General features: G+C 41.7%; 1 protein-coding gene across 1 annotated transcript in view; it reads left to right on the forward strand.

Moving 5' to 3' along the window:
* The first annotated feature begins 1,007 nt into the window (after positions 1-1,007).
* Positions 1,008-15,210, forward strand: part of LOC139700309 (AF4/FMR2 family member lilli-like) — a 247,612-nt gene continuing 233,409 nt past the window's right edge. Inside the window, exons 1-3 of the mRNA XM_071598949.1 lie at positions 1,008-1,080; positions 1,974-2,070; positions 4,028-4,131. Coding sequence (XP_071455050.1) covers positions 1,008-1,080; positions 1,974-2,070; positions 4,028-4,131 — 274 coding nt within the window. The remainder of the gene's footprint in view (positions 1,081-1,973; positions 2,071-4,027; positions 4,132-15,210) is intronic.

Below are 15,210 nucleotides of genomic sequence, written 5' to 3' on the forward strand. Positions count from 1 at the left end.
TTGTTGCTCTTGAAGCTTAAAATCCATCCACTAGGAAATGTTGAGTATTTTCAGTACAAATTCTTCGAGCAATTTACTCATATCTTTATTCTACATCGCCGTTCATCGTATTTTTGACGAAAGCGATTAGGGAAATTGAAAAACAGAATTGACATTTTTACGTGATCCAACTGCTGTGTGTGGTGAAGGTAAACTGTCCGCGATTTCTATGTGTGGACACGGCATGTGTTCCTTTTAATGACAACATACACCTTCAGAAATGAAAACGTCAGATTGTGTCGTATACCGCCTGAAAATATTCTTCTCATTTGGTATTGATCGATTTCCTTATTGAAAGGCTCAATATAAATTTTGAACACCCTCTTAGCCATATTCCCGTTGGAACCCCGCTGCCGAGTTTTCTTTACTAATAATACTTTATTTTACTTAACCTTGGATGAGTGGTGGCTTTATATATCAGTGGTCTCACCTTTGTCATACTTTGGAATCAGCCCCCGACGCTCACCTTTTAAAAACCAACAACAACATTTGAGTTGATTGTCACGAAGATGAAGATCGTTTGTGAATTTGAAAGAAAACTCATACACTATATTTTTTCTGATTGATACTGTCATACACTAGGGACAAGTACCGATTGAAATATAACAAAGTCTTATACGAAGAGTATCAGGCTTCAAACTAGTATTAATTTGCGTACATATTAGGTTGCCAAGTGATGTCATTTCTTCTATAAAGACCGCTGCTTAGTTCTATGCGAGGTGATGATAAAGCCCGGTGGCTATATATTTAGATATTTTGCTGATATCTATCCGTTTTCAGGATGAGGCAATTAATGACGATCAGACACTACAAAACTATGGGTTGAAATCGGTGCGATAGAAATCCAGCACTTCCGAAACACGAGGTCCGAACGTATAATTAAATGACTCGGAGTATCCACCAATTAACGAAATCATCTCGAGACAATCATCTTTTTAATCAGTGGTCAGATGATAAAAGCTTGTGCAATGGCAGCCGAGATTCGTAATCGCGCCAAGCTTAAAAAAAGGTCCACGGATGTGAACCAGAAACCATGGGGACGTAACGTGACCCACATAAAGGTTAACCCCTTGAAATACAGCGGAGTTTTTCAGTAATTGCTTCGGTTATCAAACCCAAGGCTTAGCGACGGGCGGACGGACGTCCGGTTGGTTATTACAGTCTGAGCCGAATGCATACACGCATTTTTTTCTGTTCGGCTTGATGGGGTTGAGCTTCGTGCTCTTCCTTTTAACGCTGGATCCTTATCGTAGTAATAACGTCGCAGCGGAGAATTTTTATGAATGAAGACTTGGATGCAAATTGAAGATAAATGAATACGCACAATTGACTGAATGATCGGATAGCGTGAGAGTAAGATAGAGGTGTTTGTTGTTTGATTCATGTGCGATCATGTCGAAGCATAATTGGAGTTTCGTTAATGAGTTCCTACCAAAAAAATGAAATTTTCCAAATGGATAAAAATAATTATTCCAACCCATTTTTCAACAGAGTACACTCTCAGTGAAGCTATATGAATTCGATTATGTGCACATAAACGCAAGGTCACGTTAAAATATTTTCATATTGTGCAAAATTGTTTTGTTTTCCACATCATGTTTCAATCCTAAGATATTTAGCGGAAACCTTTCAAATGATAGGTATGTGTGGGTTGAGGATTTTTTACTATTGGCATGTGACAATATGCAAGTAGTACAACGCATGGAGAAATTCAGTGAATGTACTTCAATCTATAAATCTTGAATCCATATCATCAGCGAATTTATCTCCTCCCCTGTCATCATTTTGCCTTATGATTACGAAGTGCGTGTGTTCTGAAGACTTGAAATTTTGAGTAACTATGTTGGATTTTAAAACTATTGCTTTTATCCTAAGTGAATAATTTATTTCGGTAAATTTATTTGTAACAGTTCTCTTTTTTCTCTCTCTTACAGTTTGCCGGAGCTGCATAATCAAGTACCTGGAGACGAACAACCTCTGCCCGATATGTGACGCGCAAATCCACAAGGCCAAGCCTTTCCTCAACATTAAGTAAGTATTCCGCGATGTCGTCGATTTCTTTGCTCGAGGGCTGTCCTTTATTCCAGGCCACCAATGCATTTGCGTTGGAGCTTGGCTAGCTATAATTGCTTTTAGGGGCAATTTAGAAATTGTGAAATCTTTCGACTACGAATGGTCTGAGTCATTCCAAGCGTAACCACGCGAAGGTTTTCGAAATTCGTAATGAGGCAAGGCATCTTACTTTCTCATATAGAGGCATAATAATGCTACGAATACTGTTACTTTACTTGCAGTCAAATAAATTCTAACCAAAAGAGGCTCTGTTGCTGAAATATTCGGAACGAGTATATTTTATGCATGAGTTTGTACATTTTTAATGCTGCCTAAGGTTTATAATTAGACTTCGTGCTCAAGAATAAAAGTTTCTCTTAGCCATTCTCTTGACTCAGTTTTTTGAATTAATTAAAAATTTTGTAACGCGGCTTATCGCGTGATAATTAATAAATGTTATTGAATAGGTGTTAATAAATGCAATCGTTTGAAGTTTTCTTAACTCCAAATTCAAATCATTTCATATCGCTTCTTTGACTGTCAATCGGATATATGCAAATAAGTTTGAAGCTTTCAGAAGAAGCTAGTGGAGAAAATGAATTTATCACTTCTCTTGTTGAACGTGTCTGGTAACCTGGTTCCATAGTGTTCGCAGATAATTCTTGTATAAGAAGTTTTTACCACAGCCTTTGATTTATTGGCTTTTTTATATAATAATCCACCGTACTCTTCATTTCCTTATTAAAATGATATTACCAGCCCCCGCTTACCTCATCTCTGTACTAAGAATATTTGAGTGTGTTCCCCCTTGAACCCCTAATGTGGAGAAATGGCGGTAAATTCGCGAATTCAGCGCGCCTACCATCTTGAATGCATAAACCAAAGGACATGAATGAAGCATCGTCCTGGCCGTCGTCGAAACGAGTGGTTTCGCGGCATGGAATGGTTCGCCATCAGCGCTTCTCTTTAAATCCGATAACCCGCAAGTCTTTCCTCCTTTAAATCGTCTGATGCTGCTCTTCCTCATCTTTTCCCTCGGCCTTTCTCCGCGAAAATCCTCCCAACCGTAGTTCCTCACGTGACCTATAGGCTTATACTTTCCCCTATAAAATTCACATAAAGCCGGTCGTCCAATTAACTACTGCTTTCTGCTCCCTTGTGCTTGACTCCCTGTTCCTCTTTTCTCCGAAATCATCGTTTTCGCTGTCATAGAAGATCAGTACTCGTGGGTGAAATAAACGGAAGCGACTTGATTTGACCGAAAAAATTTAACACCATAAATCGGCTGGTCAGGAAGTTTCATATTTTTCGACACCGTCAAAGTAATAATAAAATGTCGAGGCGTGCTCCATTCATAAAGCAGCACTGATAAAATGAAATGTGGTTTTATCGGGATTAGTCCAATGCTTTCTATCCATTTCTATCACTAAGAATTTTGTTTATTCATATATATTGACTTCTGTATATTTATTTATATTTATATTGTTTTGCAATTCGAGGTCATTCAAAACTGATGACATCTGATAGAAGAAGTTTTGTTTTGAGATTCGAAAAATTAATTACAAAATTATTGCTACTATATGAACAAATTGCGGTAAAGAATTTTAACATTCAGTAATATATTTTATTTGAAATAAACAATGTTCTATTATCGTTACACCTTAAGATCTTACAAAATACGATAAATTCGATAATTATTAAGTGTATATACCGTATAAATTCCCTCTCCAATTACATTATGGAAGGGTTATATTCCTCGGTAGTGGCAGGAAAGCTTTTCTTGTAACCTCAGTCCTATCGAATGACGACTCAACCTATCTTTTTTCCCGTCTTTCCCTAAATTCTTGTTTCTCCCTTTCTATCCCACTTTTATTACGTGCCCGCCTTTGTCTCCCTACATTTGTTTTCATATTCTTCTTTCTTACCTCCCCTACAGGCCCGATAAAACACTGCAGGACATCGTGTACAAACTCGTCCCGGGACTGTTCCAGGCAGAGATGAGGAGGCGGAGGGAGTTCTACGCCCAACACCCAGAGCAAGGTGAGTGCATACGGAAACACGGCCAACATGCCCCCTCATTCATTCAGCAGTCTCCCCGGCCCCCTAGCAGTGAGCGCCCTTTATTTACGAGGAGCATGCGTGCAAAATGCGTTTTAAGACGGAATTTAAGGATGCAGTGTCGCAACAGAAAGTAAGCAGTAATTTGATGAACCAACATGGGCATCTCGTGTGAGTCGTTTCACTTTCCCTCCTGAAATTGAATTTCCGGAAGAAAAAAATATTTTGAAATGGCGTCTTCACATAAAAGTTGCTGATAAATGGTCTCACAAATTAAAGGATAGGTTCGAACTCTCAAATAATCGGAAAAAAGTAATAATTCATCTAACACGAATGTATGTTTTTACCATGGAAATAATCCCTTGTCATTTTTGCCAAATTCTATAAAGCACATTTATAATGGTATTTATCTTTATTCCTCAGTGCAAATACGAAGAATAGCAGTGTACTGATTAATGACTTGGGTCTTAGCGCACTAAGCCATGAAAATCAATTGAAACGATTTTAGGAAAGGATTTGGTCTTTTGAAATACTTTAGCTTCGAAATGCACGACAAACGTTGTTGCATGTATAAATCTATTTTTTTCTTGCTTTCCTTTTACTGAAAATATTGGTTTCATTTTTATGAGTGCTTTTTAATCTGAATTGATTTCCTTCTCAGTCGCTTTTTGAGATATCAACCTATAATTTTATGAGCCCATATAATTTGGCTTCATTCCTGTGAAAGAGATATTTAAATACTTTTGTTTGTATATGAGGTAGTAAAGTGACTCATGTTTTATAGTTGCTGTGAGTGAAAGGAGTTGGTACTCTCTCTGCTATTTTGCATGCCCTGGTTAGGTGGAGGCATCGGATTTTTGGTACGGAGCGGGATTAGCTGAGGTTTCTCCTTAAGGGAGCTTTCATTCAATCGCTTCGCTCGATTTATTGCCTTAGACTGCACCTAATCAGCCACTAATAATAATTTGTGCAACGCAGAGTGTGGTTTGCGTTCTACGGGAGTTATTGTGACGGTGTTTCCAGCTCTAAATGATTTATGCTCAGATATCACGCAGTGCAGTGACACTCCATAAATGGATCTACCCAGCGCTTACGTCGTATTGCAGCACACGTTCCAAAAGATTGTCGTTTCGAGTTAATGCAAGTTCTATACATCATTTCGATGTTAGAAATCAGTCGACCCTAGGATCTTGCGAATTGCCCTCGTGAAGGAAAGATGGAAGAGGTTGAAGAAAAGGATGGATCGCATGGGGTGTAATTCAAACGCCGAGAAAAATGACGGAAAATATATTTCAGTAGCTCGTTTGAAACTTATACCACGTATTCCTGCACTACTTCATCTGAACAAATTTTGATATTTTTCCCTTTCAAAAATGCAATGCCTAAACTAGAATCTAATTTGACACCGGATAAATTTATTCAAGACCTAATAGTAGCACTATGAACAATTTTTTATATGCGTGATAGTGAATCAGGATTGTATTTCAATTTCAATCATATGGGAAAGTAATCTTGTACATTAAATGAGGACTCACAAATGATTTTTGTTGCTTTAGATTGATTTTTTCGAAGTTATTTTACAGACGACTATATGTTTGGAAAATGTTCTCTTATGCCTTATTACTACTGATCAATTTTGGAATTACTCGTTCAATGTAAAAGAGTAATTAAATGCATGATAGAAACGATCAATTTATAGTAAAAATATGTAAGTCCATTAGTCTTACATGACGACCAAAAGGATTTAGAGTGATACATATTATAATTTGCAATTACGCGAACACACCACGCTGAACTTTGTCGAATAGGCAGCGGGAAATTCTGTGCATGTTTTTCCAATATTCATCGGTATTATATGGTATCAGTTGGAAAAGGCCTTACCGTATTTGCTTTTTCTCTTTTCCTTTTTCAATTGTGTTTCGGTTGGAGGGAGGAGCGGCAAATATTGTGTAATCATGAAACTTAAATCCCCCGAGCGTGATAACGGGCGATTATTGAAATAAACGGATGGCCGCACCCCGCCGTCGGAGGGGGGGCGTTAGGCCCAGGGATATCCATCGCTCCTCCAGCCACTTCCGTGAGACTCCTCGTGGCAATCTGCTTCCCATCGCCCCCGTCTACCCACTCCCACGAGTTTGTGACCGAGTTTGCAGGACCAAGGAATCACTGAGGGGTCGCACACTCTTCCCGGGCTGCTGGTTACTCCTCGTGCGCCCCTTTCCTTCGAGGTATACAGAAGATGAGGCAGCAGTGAAGGATTTTTTTTATCTTCCTCTTCTTCTCCACATCCACTTCTTATGGCCACCACCCAACGGCTCTTCTAGGTTCGACGAAACCATCGAGGGAAGGGGGCAAATTTGCACATCGTATCGTGATGTGAAAGGAACAGTGCGAGAGTGCCGATATATCGAAATCAACATCGTGAACGGTAAACCTATGCAATACAAGTTTTACGGTTTCTAGATTTGCGTCCCTCACACCCTTGTAAACGATATCGATACATATTGCTTGCGTCGATATTTTCCGTGTACGCGTTTTACATCCTTATTGCCTCCATATCTGTTCATATCAAGAGCAAACGTTGGTAAAAGTTACTGGAACAGTACAAAGTTGCATGCAATACGAAGTTGATTTTCCAATAGTTAAGATATTATATGACATATGCATTGCTACGGTTCCGATCGAGTACGGATGAGAAATGAGGCAAGTATGTAATCTAAGTTTAAATAAATGAGGACTTTTTATAGTGTACAGAAATGGCGAATGTTACCGCTCCCAGATGTGCTTATTTAGCTGAAAGCTTAAAATGGCCATTATTTCGTGGAATCAAGAGACATCTCATTTCTTGGGCCCATAATTTTGAGAACGAGTCATCCAAATAAACAAGCTCGCTAAAACCCTTAAGTACTGTCTGTCTCATATGCTACAGTGGAGGCGTATGAAGAGCGGAATGCATTTCGGCATGAGTTAGGAAATTGCGTTAACTTCAATTGAAATTTCTGAGATCACCGAAATACGTAAATCGGATTCTACTTGACTATTAATTCAAAAGGCAATAATGGGGGAACGGAAAACAGTTTTCGGACGCTAAGACCTCTTGAGATTTCACGCCATAACCTGTCAATGCCCCATGACTCGCGCAACGATCCGCAAAAACGGGTATTCAATTTCCACTCTCATAAAAGTCTGCCTCATTTCTGGAATATCTCAGAATTATATATTGCGTCTCTTCTCGAGTGGCCCTCCGTGGGTTCAGCTGTGCCCCACGTCTCTGGGGAAAATGAGCTTTTATGACTAACTACCATGCGGCCCTTAATGCCCGCTTGCACTTTCTTCCTTAATTCGTTTTCTTTGTTCTCTTATGTTCTCCCTACCCCCTTATGCTTCCTCTCTCCATCTCTGTGTCGCCGTCCCACTTCTTGATATCGTTTTTTTGTAGCTTGCCGCGAACAATAACGCAAAAAAATATCTTTTCCCGTCTGCGAAGAATTATTACCTACTTCTGGCTCGCCGAGTGAATAAATGTCCCCTCTTGCAAAAAATTAATTTTTACGCCGAATTCTCAGAGGGATAGAAACCTTGTCTAATCTTTGAAGATGATAACTGCGATCTTCTTTCAGAACAGCTGTAAGTCTCCAGACCACTCGTCGGGAGTTCATAATCACTACAGCTATTAAGTTGTTTTCATCTTTCAAAATTCATTGAGAGCTGTTGTATTTCGATTTGAATAGAAACGGCTTCAATGAACAGGTATCACCGTGTTAATATGCCGACTAATGAGGTTCGAATTTGTCGCGAAAAAATATTGATGACATTGGTTTTATCGGTGTTGATGGTTATATTTACCGTGTGTGCATGAATCAACGTTTGCACTTCCAGTAAAGGGTATAATGGCTGCTCGTGCTTGCCATGGTGATGATTCATAGACCAAAATTAAACGGCAAGTTCCTAGTGGTGTGATATTATGAGTTCTAGAACAAAATGAAATGGAAAGTTCTTGGTAGTAAGTGAATTTTTCATGTAATAAACTTCGTGGAATTATATTAGCAAATTGGTTGTATGTATGGGATAATAAACATGCGAAGAAAAAATCAACTTATGCTTGTTTTACAGAGTAGAAACAACAAAAAATACCATGGCAGTGAAAGGACTATATTAAAACCAGGCGATAAAGTGCTATTGCTACATCTTCAACTCGACTTTTGAATATATAGTGTTTACATGTTACTAAACCCAGGTACCCAGTCAGATGAAAAGTATACTTTCAAGCAGGGGAGATATTTCCTTACCCTTCGCCGCCTGGCGGTTTCCCAGAAAGTTCTAGTGCCCAGAAAATCACAGTTTTAGGTTTAAATGAAGTTGCCCGGAGACATCACCCAGATTTGGGCCTGGGACCTTCCAGTCACCAGTACAACTTACTGCTCACTGTTACCACGATGTCTAGAATGACTTTGGAAGTTTAAAAAGAAAAATCTCCATGTGAGAATCATCGTCTAATTGCCCAGTGCGTCAAGAATGGAGTGTGGGACAGGTTATGAATGGCCATGCTTCCAGCGTGGGACGCGAGGAGGAGGATCCTGGGTTGGTTGTCTACAAACTTTCAGATTTCCTCGTTTCCGACGAAGTAGACATCCTGCTATCGCCTCTCTGATGCTCTCCGCATCTTTCCAACTTCCACCCCTCCCATCCTAACCATCCATCCGCCTACTCCCTCATCCTACCCATTTTCGCCCCTCCCCCCGTCCCAGACAGTAGCCTTGGGCAACTCAAAACTCTTCGGTCTTTCCCCTTCCTCCGACACCCACCTCCACATCCCGACACTCCCACACGCGCTGGGATGTTAATGGGACCAGGAGAACTTCTCGTGATGGGTGGTTTGATGGTGTGAGTTGAAGGCATGAATATATTCACACGGGATTATGGGGTGGGCCCCTTTGTCGTGGCAGTGAGTAGGTCTGCGCGATGTAACGAGATATCCGGAGCGTGTCGATCATTCTTCATTTAGGTTCGGTAAAGATGGATTATAGAACGGAAGAAACATATAGATGGGCGATAATTATCGTCAATGCGATGATATGGACCATATTGTTTGTGAACTGTATATGTCTAAATTTCTGTTGGTACGTTAAAATATTTATGTAGCCGATATTAACAATATGACCCTATACGTACAAGAGTATGCGTGACATTGTCGAAAAGTTGATTTATAGATGGGCATATTCAACTATGTTTTTAGCTATCGAATTTTCTAAATTGTATATCGAGCAGCCCAATCTGAGAGCAGTATTTGTTAAATAAGGACACAAGTGAGAGGAAAATGTCCGCACCTTATTCTTGCATTAGATGGGCTTTTTACTTCTTTTTAGTTCTCGCTGTACGATTTATTTTTGGGTTGGCTTCGTTTTCAAACCGCACTAGTCGCGGAATTGCGGAAGGCGGTCGTGTCGCTCTACCGTTCGAAACCGCGCGCGACGAATTGAAGTGGATCTGATTAATTTCGGAGTTTTGAGTTGAATGCATGCAGATGCCGGCGCAGCACGTACGGTATTTTCGGAGTGGCCTTTCGGAGAATTTGCATGAATGGTGGCGGCGGTGGTCCCGTTCTCTAACGGAAACAAAACAATCTCCCGTGGCGCATATGCGAAAATGGGCGTGGTGGCACGACCTTAGCCTAACCCATTTTCGCAGATTTATCATCCTCCTCGTGTATGTTTGTAAGTTGTACTCTTTTTAAAATTGATTCATAGTTGCAGGAAAATCATGCGTGTTTTGAGCATCATAATTCTAAAAACGTAACGCCCATTGACCTAAACTGATGTTACTTCGTGTGCACAATATGTAATAATTCCTGTATTTTTGTAAACATGAAGATAATATTCGAGCTACATTATTTTCCAAGTTGCCGAGAAACTGTTTTAATACGTTTAGTGCCGGTTTTCAACTGTAAGAGATTCGTTTTTATTCCCATCTCTTAACTTGTACCGTTTCACTCAGTTAAGTTGACGTTCTGCGACTGTCGAATGGGACCGAACTTCGTGGGGTCTTTCACTAACAGTAAACTTATACCGACTTAAGGTTTCTCTCCACCCTTCCGCCACTCTCTACGGATAAAAGTATTTATACTTGTATGTTACCCAACCACAAATACCTACCAATCCCTAATGGCTGAAATGGCAGCTTTCCTCCAAATCTGCTACTAGCTAAATTATATACTCATGCAATAATTCTTTGGAACGCCTGTGGGTAATTTTTTAATTAAAACGCCGCTAACTACGTTTTTGGTCATATCAGGGCTATAAAAATTCATAGAAAACATAATGATCACCTTTCTTGTACACCGAGTGATAAAATATGACGGTGTGGTGTTCCACTAATACAAGTACTTAGTCGGACACAGATAACAACAGGTTCTCTGACTGCATTTTGGTTGCATCACATCCGAAACTGGGTTGACGAAGAGGAGAGCTGATGCCCCAGCCCGCAAATTATAGTTAATGCAACCCCCTCATATAGCTTAGAGTTTAACTCATCCATATTTTTTACATCTTCGTGTTGAGTCTTCGGCCGGGGCGAGTAGCGTATCATTTTAATTAATTATGTAATTAATTGTCATTTCGCTCGGGGCATGGCGTCCGCGAGAAAATGGGCGTTTTCGGGATGGTGTCAGTAAGGGCGGGCGGTGGCAGACGGGGTTGAGACAGTCGGGCGGGAGACCTTTCGAGCTCTCGGCAGGGGTAGGGGAAGAAAAAATAGAAGAGTGCGAGAGTGCGCATGATAAAGAGGGAAAGGGCGAAATGGAGGGACCGTCCTTCCCCTTCTCACAACAATATCAGCTCCCTCCTTCCCCCCTCTGCCTCGGGACCGAGTGCGGTTGGCCTCGCGAGAGCCACCGCCCCCGACCCAAAGCCTGCCGAAATTAGGCCACGCCGCCCCGGAGCGAACCTCTGACGCCGTTTGGAGCCGCCGCCCCTGTCCCCGCCTGCCCAACCCTGACCCCACCTTCCTCCCTGCCCTCGCCCTCTCCTCTTACCAACCCAACTCCGCCTCTTAGTTCCCATGGTTACGTAAAGGAGGGAATCGGTGTCGCTCACCGCAAGCGTGAGCAATGTGCCACCGCTCGCGCTGGAGAACGCAGGATCGGACACAACGCACCGGATTTGGACGTGTATACTGCTCGAGGGCCGGCCCGCACTGTCATGCTCGCGCACTCGGACCGCGGCTAGGTTTCGAACGTTTCCGGCCGATCGTGGGGTAGAGGGGGTTCAGGAGAAGGCTTATGTAAGGTGTATTATTGCATTATTCAGCTATTGTGTATGAAGAAAGAATTTTAATCAATCTTGATCTCCAATGAAGACCTTGTGCAAATTCTCACTAATGAAACTCGCTGCAGAATTGTTTAAGCATTTATCAATCTATTGAACAAGTTTTGAAACCTTGGTTTCATTCACTTCTGTTTATTCCAGTACCACTGATTAAAATATATAGTTTTTAATGGTAATGTACTTTTTGAGTACAATGACGTAGTTGAACTGGTCTGAACTTTTAGCAAGAAAACACTTGGGAGAAATCCAAATGTTCTGTTTTCTCTTTTCATTAGAAAACAGTCTACTTAATAAACATTCATTAAAAAAACCATAAATACAGTTATCAACCCGAAGGTCTGTTTGGTAGGTGATGGTAGAGTTCACCCTGTACTAAGTCCAACGGCGTGTAAAATTCACAGTGCCTTTCCCTGTGCCGGCTACGGTTTCCCAGGAAGATCTGGTACCCGGATATCACAAAGCGTGGGTGGACCTGAGGGAGCCCAGAGAATAGAACCCGGACCCTCCCCTCATTAGTCCAACGATCTACCCTACCCCCCGATTACCGCGACGCATATATATATATATATATATATATATATATATATATATATATATATATATATATATATATATATATATATATATATATATATATATATTCATTATAGCGCCAATAATTACATATGAAAGGGGAGAGGGTTTCATTTATTACGGATCTTAGCAGAAGGTTAAAAGGGACAAAAACCCAAAATCGGCCTTACGTCCCTGAAGTGCGTAGATAGTGAGAATAGATTATTATATTAATGGATTGATATTTAGCCACACCATGTATCAAACCCCCTACATGGACGGTTTTCATTTACGAATGTACCCAGTTGCACCTATCACTATTCACTTTCATTTTCCATTCCTGACACATCTTCCAAATATTTTTCGAATTCTGAGATATTATCTTCCTCATGAGATATTAATTCAATTGGATTGTACTCAAGCATCTCTGGTACGGGTTCGCGTAACCCAATGAATATGCAATTGAATAGGCATAATCCAATACGCGTTCCGGACGAAGTGAGGAAGGAGTTTGAGTGACAGCCGCGCGGTTATCCTGCGGACTTGCAGCGGGGGAGGGTGTGGGGTCGCAGGAGGAGGGGGACATGGGAAGCGTAGGTGTGGAGAGGGAGGGGAAATAGTGCGTAATCCGTTGGTTCCGCCTTTCATTTGGTCGACCGCGTAAGGTGGATAATCCAGGTGGCTCGGACCGAAAAGTAGATTCGTTTGCTTTAGGCCTCTCGCCTCGGCATGAGGTTCTTCTCCCACCCCCGACGTAACGGCCGTCCCCTCACTCTCAACCCTTTCCCCGAGCCGCGGCGGCCGTTTTACCAGGCTGACCCCCCGGGGGTAACTTCATTAAGGTGATGACGTATCCGAGGCAGCGGGTATATTTTTTTCCACGTCCAACTTTTTTTTTCCTTTCTTTAATTTTTATCGCTCCCCTGCGTGTGAGCCCTTTGGGTTTGCACGTCGTCTTAATCGCCACTGCTCGCACGGATTCGTTTATCTTATCACTTAACATATTACATCACTTTGCGGGGGAACGTCAGCACCTGCGCTTAGGCTGAAGGTGCAGTTACTACTATGATGTGGGAACTGAACGAATTATCCGTTTCTGTAAATACAATCCGGGAAATCATTTATTAAGTTCGCTACTGCGCTTTTTGAGGTAGATAGATGTAGCATGCACGAGAAGTTCATTGTATGCATAAATAACTTTTAATCGCACGCATTCGTTGATTTAAGATCGTTTTATCAGATTTCATGTGTACAAGTATCAATCGAAGAATGCCCATCTGTCTTAAATGGTTTGCCCTACTGGTAACAGTGGCCTCATTTGTTGCAAAATTGGTTCATTTATCTGAGATAAAATCCCATCAATCTTAACCGAGTTTTCTTCGGCTGCATTCCAAACGTGTGTATTCTATTACGTACAACATATGGTTTCATCCATTTTAATTTTCGTCATTGAACGGCACGTTTTGGCTTGCAGTGGAGTCGTATTTTGTGATCTAGTTGAGAGCGAAGGGAACTTTATCGCGACCTCCAAGTTTGAGAGAGCCGCTCAAATAATGGCATTTCTGAGCCTTTCACCTCTATCTTATCTTGCTGTCATCCGAGTGAAAATCGATGCTACAGACTCCTTATGTGACCTATAACAACCTACTTTCGACAATTTGTCGGCGCCACATAATCCAGCGCTTTGAATCTCATTTTTTAAATTTTTAAGCCCGTTAATAATTGCACACGGGAACGCAGTCCCGTAATGGCCTACAATACATTTTTCTTTTCTCTCGAATATTTGCTCATTTTTGTGGAATATCCTGTAGTATGATGATACGGTAAGGTGTCGCGTGGCTAGGACGACAGAAGGACGGTTAACGATTATCTGGAGTTGTTCCTTTCGACGGAGCATATAATTACAGGGATGTTTCACGAAATTAGTTCCATCATTATCGTCATATTCACCCCTTCTTATGGAATAACAATATTTAATCATCTATGGTTAAGGGTTAAAGTATCAGCTATTATAGTCGTTTGGTAAAATGTGAGTGAACCATTGTTTGCTAATCATTGTATTTGAGCGACACTTTCTTGTGACATTTCATTTCGGGTTATCAATTTATTATAAAGGTAGTGTACCATTCATGGTAGGTTTTGGATGGGCATACAGATTAACGACCTCTACATTTTGAAGTTCTAGCTAACTAGACGCGACACCTTACCACTCAATAAGCCCCTCTTCTGTTCCACATACTTTCTACCTGCAGTCATTCTTTCCAACATGCCCATTCATTTCCCCCTACCTCTCCTACTTAATGCTCTTATTAATTAGATTCCTATCACATCATTCGGTAACTCCCTCTTTTGCCGCCTCGAGTGCTTTGGATTCAGGTTAATATTTTATATGCCGAAGTACTGAAAGGCGTGCAGATCGTCGCCTTAAAATTATGATATCTATAGCCAATATGGTATTTAAATATACAATTGGGGACGATCAATTTCTGCAAGCAATTATATAATCTGAGTTTCTAAACCCATTCCTTTGGGGAGGTTTCTAGATCCTCCGTTCTGGCAGCAACCCACTTTCCTCTCGTCAGCCAGATCGGGCCACTTCCGCATTTTAATCTCCCCGCATATGCTCGAATGCTGAATGCAATCCTTGAAACAATCCTTAACGCGAATAATTCCCCATTCGCCGTGGAGCTTCCTCTTAATCGTCTTTCGATTCGCCTTACTCCTCATCCTACTCGTAATTCCCTCCGCCCTTGACGTCCCGCTGCCCGCAGATCGTCCTCTCCCTCCCGGCCACGCCATTTTTCATCCCCCGTAAGCCACTCTTCTCGCTCTAGCCGCACTCGGGAGAGAGAAATCCGTCCCTCCCCCTCTCCTCTTCTTCCGTCCGTGGGGGGCGCGTTCAAATCCCGCCAAAGGCACGTCTTTGCGCCGCTCCCACCCTTCTCATCCCCCTACACCCGACCCCCATTCTCCCTCATCCATCAACCTGGTATTAACTCCCTCTTCATCCCAGCAAGGGGTTCAACGCCCTCTGCATTTCCGACTGCATCTTTTGTTTTCCCGCCCGAAAAGGAGCGTGGGGGTTGTGGTGGAGGGTATGCTGGGAGATTACGCGATGATGGTGTTGGTCGGTTGGATGGCTGTGGTGGTGGTGGTGCTTCTGCGGTTTCTCTCAAATTAAAAGAGC

Source organism: Hetaerina americana, unplaced genomic scaffold (assembly GCF_022747635.1).
Source record: "Hetaerina americana unplaced genomic scaffold, ioHetAmer1.1.p SCAF_10, whole genome shotgun sequence".
Lineage (NCBI taxonomy): Eukaryota > Metazoa > Arthropoda > Insecta > Odonata > Calopterygidae > Hetaerina > Hetaerina americana.